General features: G+C 47.8%; 1 protein-coding gene across 1 annotated transcript in view; it reads right to left on the reverse strand.

Annotated features, from left to right (window-relative positions):
- LOC148443123 (uncharacterized) overlaps positions 1-14543 on the reverse strand; it is a 99490-nt gene that overhangs the window by 41785 nt on the left and 43162 nt on the right. The window contains exons 3-5 of the mRNA XM_088463184.1: positions 10158-10418; positions 1605-1693; positions 698-781 (exon numbers count right to left, since the gene is read on the reverse strand). Coding sequence (XP_088319310.1) covers positions 698-781; positions 1605-1693; positions 10158-10418 — 434 coding nt within the window. The remainder of the gene's footprint in view (positions 1-697; positions 782-1604; positions 1694-10157; positions 10419-14543) is intronic.

Genomic DNA, 14543 nt, shown 5'->3' on the forward strand with positions numbered 1-14543 from the left:
TATGCGTTCCAGACTTCAGGCTGTAATTGTCTGCAAAGGATTTGCAACAAAGTATTAAAAAGTGAAAGTTAGATTTAGGATTGTTTAGTTTGTCCCATTACTTTTGGCTCCTTAAAAAGTGGGAGGCACATATAGAAACTGTTGTAATTCCTACACCGTTCACCTGATTTGGATGTAATTACCCTCAAATTAAATCTGAAAGTCTGCAGGTAAAGCACATCTTGTTTGTTTCATTTCAAAGCCATTGTGGTGGTGAATAGAGGACAAAATATGAAAATTCTGTCAATGTCCCAATATTTATGCATCTGACTGTATATATCCAGGGCAGTGCTAGGTTCTTTTGCTGTTCCCCTAGTCTCCTGGACTTGCTACAATGCTCTGGATTGTGGCCACATCTGAAATAAAAACATCTAATGTTTTATGTTACTGTGATCGCTGGTCCTGTATATGCTGGAATTATGACACACAATACACTATGTATGACGCATATTAAAGCTGGGTAAGTCCTAATTATACTCTCTTCATGGACTGGCCACACTCACTCTAAAATCAGGCATTTGGAAACCCCCCCTCTAGAAATCCTGCGTTTGCCACTGTATAATCGGGGGTTCTGTGCCAGCTTTGCAGGGGCTGGGTCTGTGCGCAGCCATATGTTTGTACTGAGCTCAGCATTTCCTCTCATGTATTATTCACTCACCTTCCTGGCCTTCTTCTCGCTGCGGCTCTGCTTGGCCTTGCTGATGCATTCCTCCCCGGAGGCTACGCAGTGAGCCAGCTGGTTCTGCAGGAACACAATGGATGGTACTTCAGATGATGTTGTTTAGCAATCAGAGCAGTTTATCTGGTGATCCCCTCACCCCCCCCCCCCCCCCCCCCCCACAATCCATCAGGAGATGGGAATGTCAGCTAATTGTTTTACAGCATTAATGCTCTTGTCTCCTGTATCTCCTGAGATCAGGCTTAATGGACGTTATAGATATAAGACAGCCAGAGGTAATGTACTAGGCCGTCCCATTAATGGTTCATCAATGACTAGGCCTCTGTGTGTGGGAGGACAACAAGTTCCAGCAATGATCTGACAGGTTGGCTTGTACAGCCTATGGTACTCTGGCTGACAGCTGGTATTGATATATAAGTAGTCAGACTCTTTGTCCGGCTTTCCTGATGTGGCAGATATTAGTGTGTTTGTGTGTGAAACGCGGGGTTCACTATCAGCGCACTTTAGTGCAGGGGGGCGGAACAAGCCCTTACAGCCTATCCCGCAGAGTGTGCCCTGCTGACATCACAGCGAGGTGACTACTAGTAATACCAGCATGATACATGAGAAGTGATGACGTAATCACTGGACATTCTCACGTAACAGCGAATCACAGGCCAGTTAGGGCAGATGGCGTTTGGGCTGTGGAAGCGGGAGGAGGAGAAGGGACAATTAGCGCTTCATGATGGGGAAGGAATTAAGGAGAATAATGTATCCTGATATTTGTCATTATACAGAATAAATGACTCTACCATATTCCCGCAGGCTTAGTGCTGGCACCAGTCATAGGTTACAGACCAGCCGCCCATGAAGCCTAGAGGAGTGACTGGAGCTCTGCAGACAGTACCTGGCTGGACGATGTCCGCGGCTCTACCAGGTCTGGCTCCTCCAGCTCAGGGAGCGATTCATCGTTACTTTCAGTGTCATTGCAGGAACCTGGGACAAACACAAAGATAAGTCAGATATTAGTACAGGAGCATAATGGAGAGAATGATGCAAATTCTGCTGTCACACGTTTGTCTATGTGCCTGGGTTACACCAGGAGAGAACAGTAGTGTATGTGCCTGGGTTACACCAGGGGAGAACAGTAGTGTATGTGCCTGGGTTACACCAGGAGAGAACAGTAGTGTATGTGCCTGGGTTACACCAGGAGAGAACAGTAGTATATGTGCCTGGGTTACACCAGGAGAGAACAGTAGTATATGTGCCTGGGTTACACCAGGGGAGAACAGTAGTATATGTGTCTGGGTTACACCAGGAGAGAACAGTAGTATATGTGTCTGGGTTACACCAGGAGAGAACAGTAGCATAAGTGCCTGGGTTACACCAGGAGAGAACAGTAGTATATGCGCATGGGTTACACCAGGAGAGAACAGTGGTATATGCGCCTGGGTTACACCAGGAGAGAACAGTAGTATATGCGCATGGGTTACACCAGGAGAGAACAGTAGTATATGCGTCTGGGTTACACCAGGAGAGAGCAGTAGTATATGCACCTGGGTTACACCAGGAGAGAGCAGTAGTATATGCGCCTGGGTTACACCAGGAGAGAACAGTAGTATATGTGCGCCTGGGTTACACCAGGAGAGAACAGTAGTGTATGCGCCTGGGTTACACCAGGAGAGAACAGTAGTATATTTGCCTGGGTTACACCAGGAGGGAACAGTAGTGTATGCGCCTGGGTTACACCAGGAGAGAACAGTAGTATATGCGCCTGGGTTACACCAGGAGAGAACAGTAGTATATGCGCCTGGGTTACACCAGGAGAGAACAGTAGTGTATGCGCCTGGGTTACACCAGGAGAGAACAGTAGTATATGCGCCTGGGATACACCAGGAGAGAACAGTAGTATATGTGCCTGGGTTACACCAGGAGAGAACAGTAGTGTATGCGCCTGGGTTACACCAGGAGAGAACAGTAGTGTATGCGCCTGGGTTACACCAGGAGAAAGCAGTAATATATGTGTCTGGGTTACACCAGGAGAGAACAGTAGTATATGCGCCTGGGTTACACCAGGAGAGAACAGTAGTGTATGCGCCTGGGTTACACCAGGAGAGAACAGTAGTATATGCGCCTGGGTTACACCAGGAGAGAACAGTAGTATATTTGCCTGGGTTACACCAGGAGAGAACAGTAGTATATGTGCCTGGGTTACACCAGGAGAGAACAGTAGTGTATGCGCCTGGGTTACACCAGGAGAGAACAGTAGTGTATGCGCCTGGGTTACACCAGGAGAGAACAGTAGTATATGTGCCTGGGTTACACCAGGAGAGGACAGTAGTATATGTGCCTGGGTTACACCAGGAGAGGACAGTAGTATATGTGCCTGGGTTACACCAGGAGAGGACAGTAGTGTATGTGCCTGGGTTACACCAGGAGAGGACAGTAGTGTATGTGCCTGGGTTACACCAGGAGAGAACAGTAGTATATTTGCCTGGGTTACACCAGGAGAGAACAGTAGTGTATGCGCCTGGGTTACACCAGGAGAGAACAGTAGTGTATGCGCCTGGGTTACACCAGGAGAGAACAGTAGTATATGCTCCTGGGTTACACCAGGAGAGAACAGTAGTGTATGCGCCTGGGTTACACCAGGAGAGAACAGTAATGTATGCGCCTGGGTTACACCAGGAGAGAACAGTAGTGTATGCGCCTGGGTTACACCAGGAGAGAACAGTAGTGTATGTGCCTGGGTTACACCAGGAGAGAACAGTAGTGTATGCGCCTGGGTTACACCAGGAGAGAACAGTAGTGTATGTGCCTGGGTTACACCAGGAGAGAACAGTAGTATATGTGCCTGGGTTACACCAGGAGAGAACAGTAGTGTATGCGCCTGGGTTACACCAGGAGAGAACAGTAGAGTATGTGCCTGGGTTACACCAGGAGAGAACAGTAGTGTATGTGCCTGGGTTACACCAGGAGAGAACAGTAGTGTATGCGCCTGGGTTACACCAGGAGAGAACAGAAATGTATGTGCCTGGGTTACACCAGGAGAGAACAGTAGTATATGTGCCTGGGTTACACCAGGAGAGAACAGTAGTGTATACGTCTGGGTTACACCAGGAGAGAACAGTAGTGTATGCGCCTGGGTTACACCAGGAGAGAACAGTAGTGTATGCGCCTGGGTTACACCAGGAGAGAACAGTAGAGTATGTGCCTGGGTTACACCAGGAGAGAACAGTAGTATATGCGCCTGGGTTACACCAGGAGAGAACAGTAGTGTATGCGCCTGGGTTACACCAGGAGAGAACAGTAGTATATGTGCCTGGGTTATACCAGGAGAGAACAGTAGTGTATGTGCCTGGGTTACACCAGGAGAGAACAGTAGTGTATGTGCCTGGGTTACACCAGGAGAGAACAGTACTGTATGTGTCTGGGTTACACCAGGAGAGAACAGTAGTATATGCGCCTGGGTTACACCAGGAGAGAACAGTAGTATATGCGTCTGGGTTACACCAGGAGAGAACAGTAGTATATGTGCCTGGGTTGCACCAGGAGAGAACAGTAGTATATTCGCCTGGGTTGCACCAGGAGAGAACAGTAGTATATTCGACTGGGTTACACCAGGAGAGAACAGTAGTATATGAGCCTGGGTTACACCAGGAGAGAACAGCAGTATATGTGTCTGGGTTATACCAGGAGAGAACAGTAGTATATGCGCCTGGGTTACACCAGGAGAGAACAGTAGTATATGTGCCTGGGTTACACCAGGAGAGAACAGTAGTATATGCGCCTGGGTTACACCAGGAGAGACAAGTAGTGTATGCGCCTGGGTTACACCAGGAGAGAACAGTAGTGTATGCGCCTGGGTTACACCAGGAGAGAACAGTAGTATATGCGCCTGGGTTACACCAGGAGAGAACAGTAGTATATGTGCCTGGGTTACACCAGGAGAGAACAGTAGTATATGTGCCTGGGTTACACCAGGAGAGAACAGTAGTATATGTGTCTGGGTTATACCAGGAGAGGACCGTTTTATATGCGCCTGGGTTACACCAGGAGAGAACAGTAGTGTATGTGCCTGGGTTACACCAGGAGAGAACAGTAGTACATGTGCCTGGGTTACACCAGGAGAGAACAGTAGTGTATGCGCCTGGGTTACACCAGGAGAGAACAGTAGTGTATGCGCCTGGTTTACACCAGGAGAGAGCAGTAGTATATGCGCCTGGGTTACACCAGGAGAGAGCAGTAGTATATGCGCCTGGGTTACACCAGGAGAGAACAGTAGTACATGTGCCTGGGTTACACCAGGAGAGAACAGTAGTGTATGCGCCTGGGTTACACCAGGAGAGAGCAGTAGTATATGCGCCTGGGTTACACCAGGAGAGAGCAGTAGTATATGCGCCTGCTATACACCAGGAGAGAGCAGTAGTATATGTGTCAGGGTTACACCAGGAGAGAACAGTAGTGTATGTGCCTGGGTTACACAGGAGAGGACAGTAGTGTATGTGCCTGGGTTACACCAGGAGAGAACAGTAGTGTATGTACCTGGGTTACACCAGGAGAGGACAGTAGTATATGCGCCTGGGTTACACCAGGAGAGAACAGTAGTATATGTACCTGGGTTACACCAGGAGAGGACAGTAGTATATGCGCCTGGGTTACACCAGGAGAGAGCAGTAGTATATGTGCCTGGGTTACACCAGGAGAGAACAATAGTGTATGCGCCTGGGTTACACCAGGAGAGAACAGTAGTATATGCGCCTGGGTTACACCAGGAGAGAACAGTAGTATATGTACCTGGGTTACACCAGGAGAGGACAGTAGTATATGCGCCTGGGTTACACCAGGAGAGAGCAGTAGTATATGTGCCTGGGTTACACCAGGAGAGAACAGTAATATATGTGCCTTGGTTACACCAGGAGAGAACAGTAGTGTATGCGCCTGGATTACACCAGGAGAGGACAGTAGTGTATGTGCCTGGGTTACACCAGGAGAGAACAGCAGTGTATGCGCCTGCTATACACCAGGAGAGAACAGTAGTGTATGCGCCTGGGTTACACCAGGAGAGAACAGTAGTATATGCGCCTGGGTTACACCAGGAGAGAACAGTAGTGTATGTGCCTGGGTTACACCAGGAGAGAACAGTAGTATATGTGCCTGGGTTACACCAGGAGAGAACAGTAGTATATGCGCCTGGGTTACACCAGGAGAGAACAGTAGTGTATGTGCCTAGGTTACGTACACATAGTACACACATATCTAATACGTACACATAGGGGATCATTCAGACCCGTTCGCGAGTGCAGGACGCTCGCAAGCGGGCCGATGGTGCTGAATTGCGCATGCGCACGACGGCCAAGCCGTCGTGATTCGGGTCTCGCGCATGCGCACAACGGAGCTCCCTTCGTCGTGCGCATGCGCAATTCAGCACCATCGACCCGCTTGCGAGCGTCCTGCACTCGCGAACGCGAAAGGGGGCGTGCTGTCGATGGTGAGTGATAGCACGCCCCCTTTGGTGGGCGTGCCGGGGGCGTGGCTGCCAGACGGAGGCGTCCCGATGGGAACTCCTACCGTCTGAGTCCGGCCCCACTGACATCACTAGTGATGTCAGTGGGAGTGATTTTGGCTCTTATAGAGCCAAAATCACTCCAGGGCTTGCGGTCACTGAGACCCTACTGCAGGGTCTCGTCGCAAGCCCGATGGTCGCGATGGTCTTGACCATCGCGACCATCATCATGGACGCTCGCTATAGCAGTGGGTGGTAACCAACAGGTATGCGAGCGTCCATGAGGCCGCTCCAAGAGGGAGGAGGGCCCTGATTCAGAGCGAGCGCTCTGGTCAGAGCGTCCGGCTCTGAATCAGGCCCATAGTACACACATATCTAATACGTACACAGAGGCCCTGATTTAGACCCGGTCGCTCTTACAGAGCGAGCGCCATGATGATGGTCGCGATGGTCAAGACCATCGCGACCATTGGGTTTGCGCGACGAGACCCTTGTTGTAGGGTCTCGTGGCCACAAGCCCCAGAGAGCTTTCGACTCTAACAGATCCGGAAGCTCTCCACTGACATCACTCATGGGAACGCCTCCGTTTGGGCAGCCACCCCCCCCCCCCCGGCCCGCCCACCAAAGGGGGCGAGCTGTCACTCAACATCACCCCCTTTGTTGCGAGACCCGGAGCGACGGAGTGCCCGGCTCCGTCGTGCGCATGGGCTCCGGGGCACCATCGACCCGGTTGCGAGCGCTCAGCGCTTGCAACCGGGTCTGAATCAGGCCCATAGTACACACATATGTAATACGTACACAAAGTACATACATATCTAATACGTACACATAGTGCCCACATATCTAATACGTACACATAGTACACACATATCTAATACGTACACATAGTACCCACATATCTAATACGTACACATAGTACACACATATCTAATACGTACACATAGTACCCACATATCTAATACGTACACATAGTACACACATATCTAATGCGTACACATAGTACAGACATATCTAATACGTACACATAGTACACACATATCTAATACGTACACATAGTAGCCACATATCTAATACGTACACATAGTACACACATATCTAATGCGTACACATAGTACAGACATATCTAATACGTACACATAGTACACACATATCTAATACATACACACATATCTAATATGTACACATAGTACACACATATCTAATACGTACACATAGTACAGACATATCTAATACGTACACATAGTACAGACATATCTAATACGCACACATAGTACACACATATCTAATACGTACACATAGTACACACATATCTAATACGTACACATAGTAGCCACATATCTAATACGTACACATAGTACACACATATCTAATACGTACACATAGTACACACATATCTAATACGCACACATAGTACAGACATATCTAATACGTACACATAGTACAGACATATCTAATACGTACACATAGTACACACATATCTAATACGTACACATAGTACACACATATCTAATACGTACACATAGTAGCCACATATCTAATACGTACACATAGTACACACATATCTAATACGTACACATAGTACACACATATCTAATACGTACACATAGTACAGACATATCTAATACGTACACATAGTACACACATAACTAATACGTACACATAGTACACACATATCTAATACGTACACATAGTACACACATATCTAATACGTACACATAGTACAGACATATCTAATACGTACACATAGTACACACATATCTAATACGCACACATAGTACACACATATCTAATACGTACACATAGTACAGACATATCTAATACGTACACATAGTACACACATAACTAATACGTACACATAGTACACACATATCTAATACGTACACATAGTACAGACACATCTAATACGTACACATAGTACACACATATCTAATACGTACACATAGTACAGACATATCTAATACGTACACATAGTACACACATAACTAATACGTACACATAGTACAGACATATCTAATACGTACACATAGTACACACATATCTAATACGTACACATAGCACCCACATATCTAATATGACCACATAGTACCCACATATCTAATACGTACACATAGTACACACATCTAATATGTACACATAGTACACACATATCTAATACGTACACATAGGACCTCATTCAGAGTCTCTCGCTAGCGCTGTGCGCTCGCAAGAGGCCCGATGGCTTGTGTACGTGCATGTGCACGCTTCGTTCTGCACGTGCGTGAACTGCTCTGTGCGATCGCAGGCCACTCGCTCGCCCAGCAAAGACAGCCCAGTGAAATGAGTGACATAGTACACGTCACATGCCTGTTTTTTACACTGAAGTCCTCGCAGTGCTCGCGGTAGGGTAAGGCAACCATAAGCGCTGCGATCGCTTCCAATTGTCCTCGATGTACCAGTGTTTTAATACACTTCCTGGAGATGACGTTTGCTGGTGGGCAGCTCTGTCCTGTACGATTGGGCGTACACTGGCCGCTAGCTAAGACATGGTGGGCGTGCTTATCCCTTGTCGTGCAATCGCTTTCCGTGGCGTCACTTTGACAAATTTGCATACGCTGGGGGCGAGCAATCGCATCTAGCGAGAGACTCTGAATGAGGTCCATAGTACACACATATCTAATATGTACACATAGTACGCACATATCTAATATGTACACATAGGGCCTGATTCAGAGCCGTTCGCTATTTGTGGTCGTTCGTTCAAAAACAAGGGGTGGCTATTCAAATGATCCGTTCGCAAATTGTAGTCTGTTCCCACCTCTAAGTCTGAACGAGCGAGCAAAACATACGCTCGTTTATTTGATAAAAACGCCCCCTGGCCGCACGCACCATACGTCATGTCCGCTATTTATTAGATTAATCGAGTACATCGTACAGCATATGAACTGCTCGCTATTCTTGTGGTTGGTGTTTTCAACCGCTATTTTGCGAGCAGTTCTGAGTTAAAAAAAACCAAGTGACGTGGTCAATGACGCTGCTGTATTAATTATGCACTCCCTTAAAACGCTCGTTTTGACCTTTAAGCACGCCTGCATTCGAATTCCACTCCCCCATTTTCAAGCACCTTCCCCTGTTACCACCCACATACGCCTCATTCTGTCACTCAAAAAAGCAGGCACTCGCTATATAGCGTACAAACGATTTGCGGCCGCACTGACTGGTTCGTGCATGCGTACTAAAAACCGTACGCATGCGCAGATGTGCGAACATCGCTCGGAACGAGCGTACTGCCGCTAGCGAGTGGCTCTGAATGAGGGCCATAGTACGCACATATCTAATATGTACACATAGTACGCACATATCTAATATGTACACATAGTACGCACATATCTAATACGTACACATAGTACGCACATATCTAATACGTACACATAGTACGCACATATCTAATACGTACACATAGTACCCACATATCTAATACGTACACGTAGTACAGACATATCTAATACGTACACGTAGTACGCGCATATCTAATACGTACACGTAGTACGCGCATATCTAATACGTACACGTAGTACGCGCATATCTAATACGTACACATAGTACGCGCATATCTAATACGTACACATAGTACGCACATATCTAATACGTACACATAGTACACACATATCTAATACGTACACATAGTACCCACATATCTAATACGTACACATAGTACAGACATATCTAATACGTACACGTAGTACGCGCATATCTAATACGTACACGTAGTACACACATATCTAATACGTACACATAGTACGCACATATCTAATACGTACACATAGTACACCCATATCTAATACGTACACATAGTACAGACATATCTATTATGTACAGGTTTCAAGCCCCCTGCCTCCCTGCTTCACCTCATAAATTCACTGTATCATGTTAGAGTCACGCTGCAGATTATGCCCTTGTCGCCCCGGCCTCCCTTACCTCGGTGACTTAGTGCCTCGCAGCCTCGCTGTCTCAGGAGAGGCTTGGTGATGCCCAGCAGGGTGACGGCGGAGGACTCCGTCAGGAGCTGCGTCTCGGGGCCCCTGGAAGTCAGCTCGCTGTCACTGGATGAGCTGGGCTCAGATGGGGGGCAGACCAGCTGGATTTTCTTCCCCGTGTGTTCTTGGGCTCTTGGGCACCGGCTGGAGAGAGGGGTCTCTGCGCTGAGTATGGGGGGCGCGGAGCTGCTTTCAGGAAGAGCTGTAAATGACATAAATGTGTAATAACGATGGAGTCGGTGACCTGGTGTTCACTGCTGGTAACAAATACACGAATAAAGACTATTTGTTGTGTCATCCAACCCCCCAATACAGAGATCTGCTAAACCATTTGCTTGGTATTATCATTAGGTGATTAGGGATTATTCTGGAGTATAAATAAAATAAAAAAATACATTTCTAAACCATCAACCGCAAGCTGGGAAGGGTCAGTCTAGTAATGAAGACTAGAGAACTAGTGGACGGCGCAGTGGCAGCTGGTACACACAGTGGCGCCTATCCGGGGTCCTGTGCTCTATCTGTGCTTGTGTTTGACTCTTGCTGGGCATACAGAGGATCAGCTGTGGGTACAGGGGGTCAGCTGTGGGTACAGGGGGTCAGCTGTGAGTGCAGGGGATCAGCTGTGGGTACAGGGGGTCAGCTGTGAGTGCAGGGGATCAGCTGTAAGTGCAGGGGGTCAGCTGTGAGTGCAGGGGATCCACTATGAGTACAAGGGGTCAGCTGTAAGTGCAGGGGGTCAGCTGTGAGTGCAGGGGATCCGCTATGAGTACAAGGGGTCAGCTGTAAGTGCAGGGGGTCAGCTGTGAGTGCAGGGGATCCGCTATGAGTACAAGGGGTCAGCTGTGAGTGCAGGGGATCAGCTGTGAGTGCAGGGGATCAGCTATGAGTACAAGGGGTCAGCTGTGAGTGCAGGGGATCAGCTATGAGTACAAGGGGTCAGCTGTGAGTGCAGGGGGTCAGCTATGAGTACAAGGGGTCAGCTGTGAGTGCAGGGGATCAGCTGTGAGTGCAGGGGATCACAGCTGTGTGTACATGGGATCCACTGTGTGTACATGGGATCAGCTGTGAGTGCAGGGGATCAGCTATGAGAGCAGGGGATCAGCTATGAGTGCAGGGGATCAGCTGTGAGTACAAGGGGTCAGCTGTGAGTGCAGGGGATCAGCTATGAGAGCAGGGGATCAGCTATGAGTGCAGGGGATCAGCTATGAGTACAAGGGGTCAGCTGTGAGTGCAGGGGATCAGCTGTGAGTGCAGGGGATCAGCTATGAGTACAAGGGGTCAGCTGTGAGTGCAGGGGATCAGCTATGAGTACAAGTGGTCAGCTGTGAGTGCAGGGGATCAGCTATGAGTACAAGGGGTCAGCTGTGAGTGCAGGGGATCAGCTGTGAGTGCAGGGGATCAGCTGTGAGTGCAGGGGATCAGCTGTGAGTACAAGGGATCAGCTGTGGGTACAGGGGGTCAGCTGTAAGTGCAGGGGATCAGCTGTGAGTGCAGGGGATCAGCTATGAGTACAAGGGGTCAGCTGTGAGTGCAGGGGGTCAGCTGTGAGTGCAGGGGATCAGCTATGAGTACAAGGGGTCAGCTGTGAGTGCAGGGGTCAGCTGTGAGTGCAGGGGATCAGCTATGAGTACAAGGGGTCAGCTGTGAGTGCAGGGGGTCAGCTGTGAGTGCAGGGGATCAGCTATGAGTACAAAGGGTCAGCTATGAGTACAAAGGGTCAGCTGTGAGTGCAGGGGATAAGCTATGAGTACAAAGGGTCAGCTATGAGTGCAGGGGATCAGCTATGAGTACAAGGGGTCAGCTGTGAGTGCAGGGGATCAGCTATGAGTACAAGGGGTCAGCTGTGAGTGCAGGGGATCAGCTGTGAGTGCAGGGGATCACAGTTGTGTGTACATGGGAAGAGATGTGGGTGTTGTAAGTACATGGGATCCACTGTGTGTACATGGGATCAGCTGTGAGTGCAGGGGATCAGCTGTGAGTGCAGGGGATCAGCTATGAGAGCAGGGGATCAGCTGTGAGTGCAGGGGATCAGCTGTGAGTGCAGGGGATCAGCTATGAGAGCAGGGGATCAGCTATGAGTACAAGTGGTCAGCTGTGAGTGCAGGGGATCAGCTATGAGTACAAGGGGTCAGCTGTGAGTGCAGGGGATCAGCTGTGAGTGCAGGGGATCAGCTACAAGTGCAAGGGATCAGTTGAGAGTGCAGGGGGTCAGCTACGAGTGCAGGGGATCAGCTGTGAGTGCAGGGGGTCCACTATGAGTGCAGCAGGGGGTCAGCGTTGAGTGCAGGAGATTAATCGTGAATACATCGGATTAGCTGTTAGTATTGGGGATCAGCTGTGAGTACAGGGAACTAGCTGTGAGTACAGGGGATCAGCTATGTGCACATGGGATCAACAGTGAGTACAGGGAATCAGCTGTGAGTGTTGGGGGGATTCAAGTTTTCATATCTCCACCTCTAAATTCCTACTTCGAGCTCTGAGTGAAACCCAATTCGCGGTTCTGGGGAGAGATATGGCACACTTTAATGGTTCACCCACAGTATACCAGGGACAAATGTGTGTGAAATGAATAGGTGTTCCTAAACTGGTGCTGAATCAGATAGATAGAGGGATATATAGGAGGCAGGGTGAGAAAAATATACATTAGATAAAACTTCCTTTGGGATGTGTTTATAGTTGCACTCAGGGACATGGAAACATAAGAGATTACAACGTCAGGTTGTGATAATACATATACAAAAGTAAGAGATATTAAAAATAGGTAAATCATACATATGAATCAGGGACCATAAAGTAAAACTCTACATTTAATAAAATCTATGAAAACAGGACTACAAGATGATGTCACTTCCTGTATTGGCAGAACTACAGGATGATGTCACTTCCTGTATTGGCAGAACTACAGGATGATTTCACTTACTGTATTGGCAGAACTACAGGATGATTTCACTTACTGTATTGGCAGAACTACAGGATGATTTCACTTACTGTATTGGCAGAACTACAGGATGATTTCACTTACTGTATTGGCAGAACTACAGGATGATGTCACTTACTGTATTGGCAGAACTACAGGATGATGTCACTTCCTGTATTGGCAGAACTACAGGATGATGTAATTTACGGCCAGCGGTTAAAGTTAAGGTTAGGTCTAGAATTGGGTGCTGCAAAGAACCTCTGACGCTACGCTTGCCATGAAAATATATTCCCCCTCTACGCCCATGTGGATGGTAACACTGGAGCAGTCCGGCGCTGCCAAAGCGATCACGTGGTTGCAACGTCAGTGAGGTCCTTTCTCCAACTAGAATCTAGCAGCAACCGTAAAGATAGGGATCCACAAATCTATCCTATATCAAATATCCTGTATTGACTAATCTCATCATAACTGACTTTATCACCATATTACATCATACTGCACACAATGCGAATTAAAGTTCACATAACTCTGGGTCCCGGCGAAACTAGAAGTCGCCGAAAAACTGAAGCATTATCCACACGTGCTCTTTAAGCACCACAGATAACTGGAGCTGATATTCATGCCCTGAACTCTCCAAATGCATTGGCACCAGCGCCAGACACACGCAGCCTAAAATACATTTTTTGGAGCTTGCAGTATTCTCACAGTCTTTGGGGAATCTAGAACCTCCTAATTTGTAACATCACTGACCGTGGAAACTGTATCGCCCGGGGAAACAGTCTATTGTTTTGGCTCAGACAAATAAGTAACAATGGTCCAAACTGCTCCTTCAGAAATACACAAAACCACAAATTAAGCGTTCCACAGGCGCTGTCTTTTCTCACATGTGCCAAAAAAATCTCCCTGCAAGTACTTTCCTGGAAACCTCTGATAGAGAAATCCATCTAATAGACCTCTAATACTTACTATATTCCTGTTCATCCATACAAACACATCGGTGCATTATGTGCTGAGGGACCAGAGAAACCTTTAAAGAAACCTTTTGGGGAACGTCGATACCTGATCCCAGGTCAGTCTATTCCCTGCGAGGAGGTTTTTTTGGTACAAAACCCAGCGGAGATACGAATATGTGTGGCAGGTGAAAGAAACTGTTATGGGAATTTAGGGCACCTTATATAGGTGAGTCCCTTCAGGTGATCACCTCACCACATTGTAGACTTATTTGCTCTGCTTGGAGTATAATTGTCTATTTCTTTCCTCACTTGAGAAATTCTACAACAAGGTGGAGAGGAAAGAGAGAGGACTCGTGAGATGTGACAGCGCCTGTGGAACGCTTCATTTGTGTTTTTGGATTGTTTTGGCTCATTGCTCATGTTTATCGCCATATTTCGATATATGACTGTTTTAATT

Source organism: Taudactylus pleione, unplaced genomic scaffold (assembly GCF_031769625.1).
Source record: "Taudactylus pleione unplaced genomic scaffold, aTauple2 ptg001330l, whole genome shotgun sequence".
Classification (NCBI taxonomy): domain Eukaryota; kingdom Metazoa; phylum Chordata; class Amphibia; order Anura; family Myobatrachidae; genus Taudactylus; species Taudactylus pleione.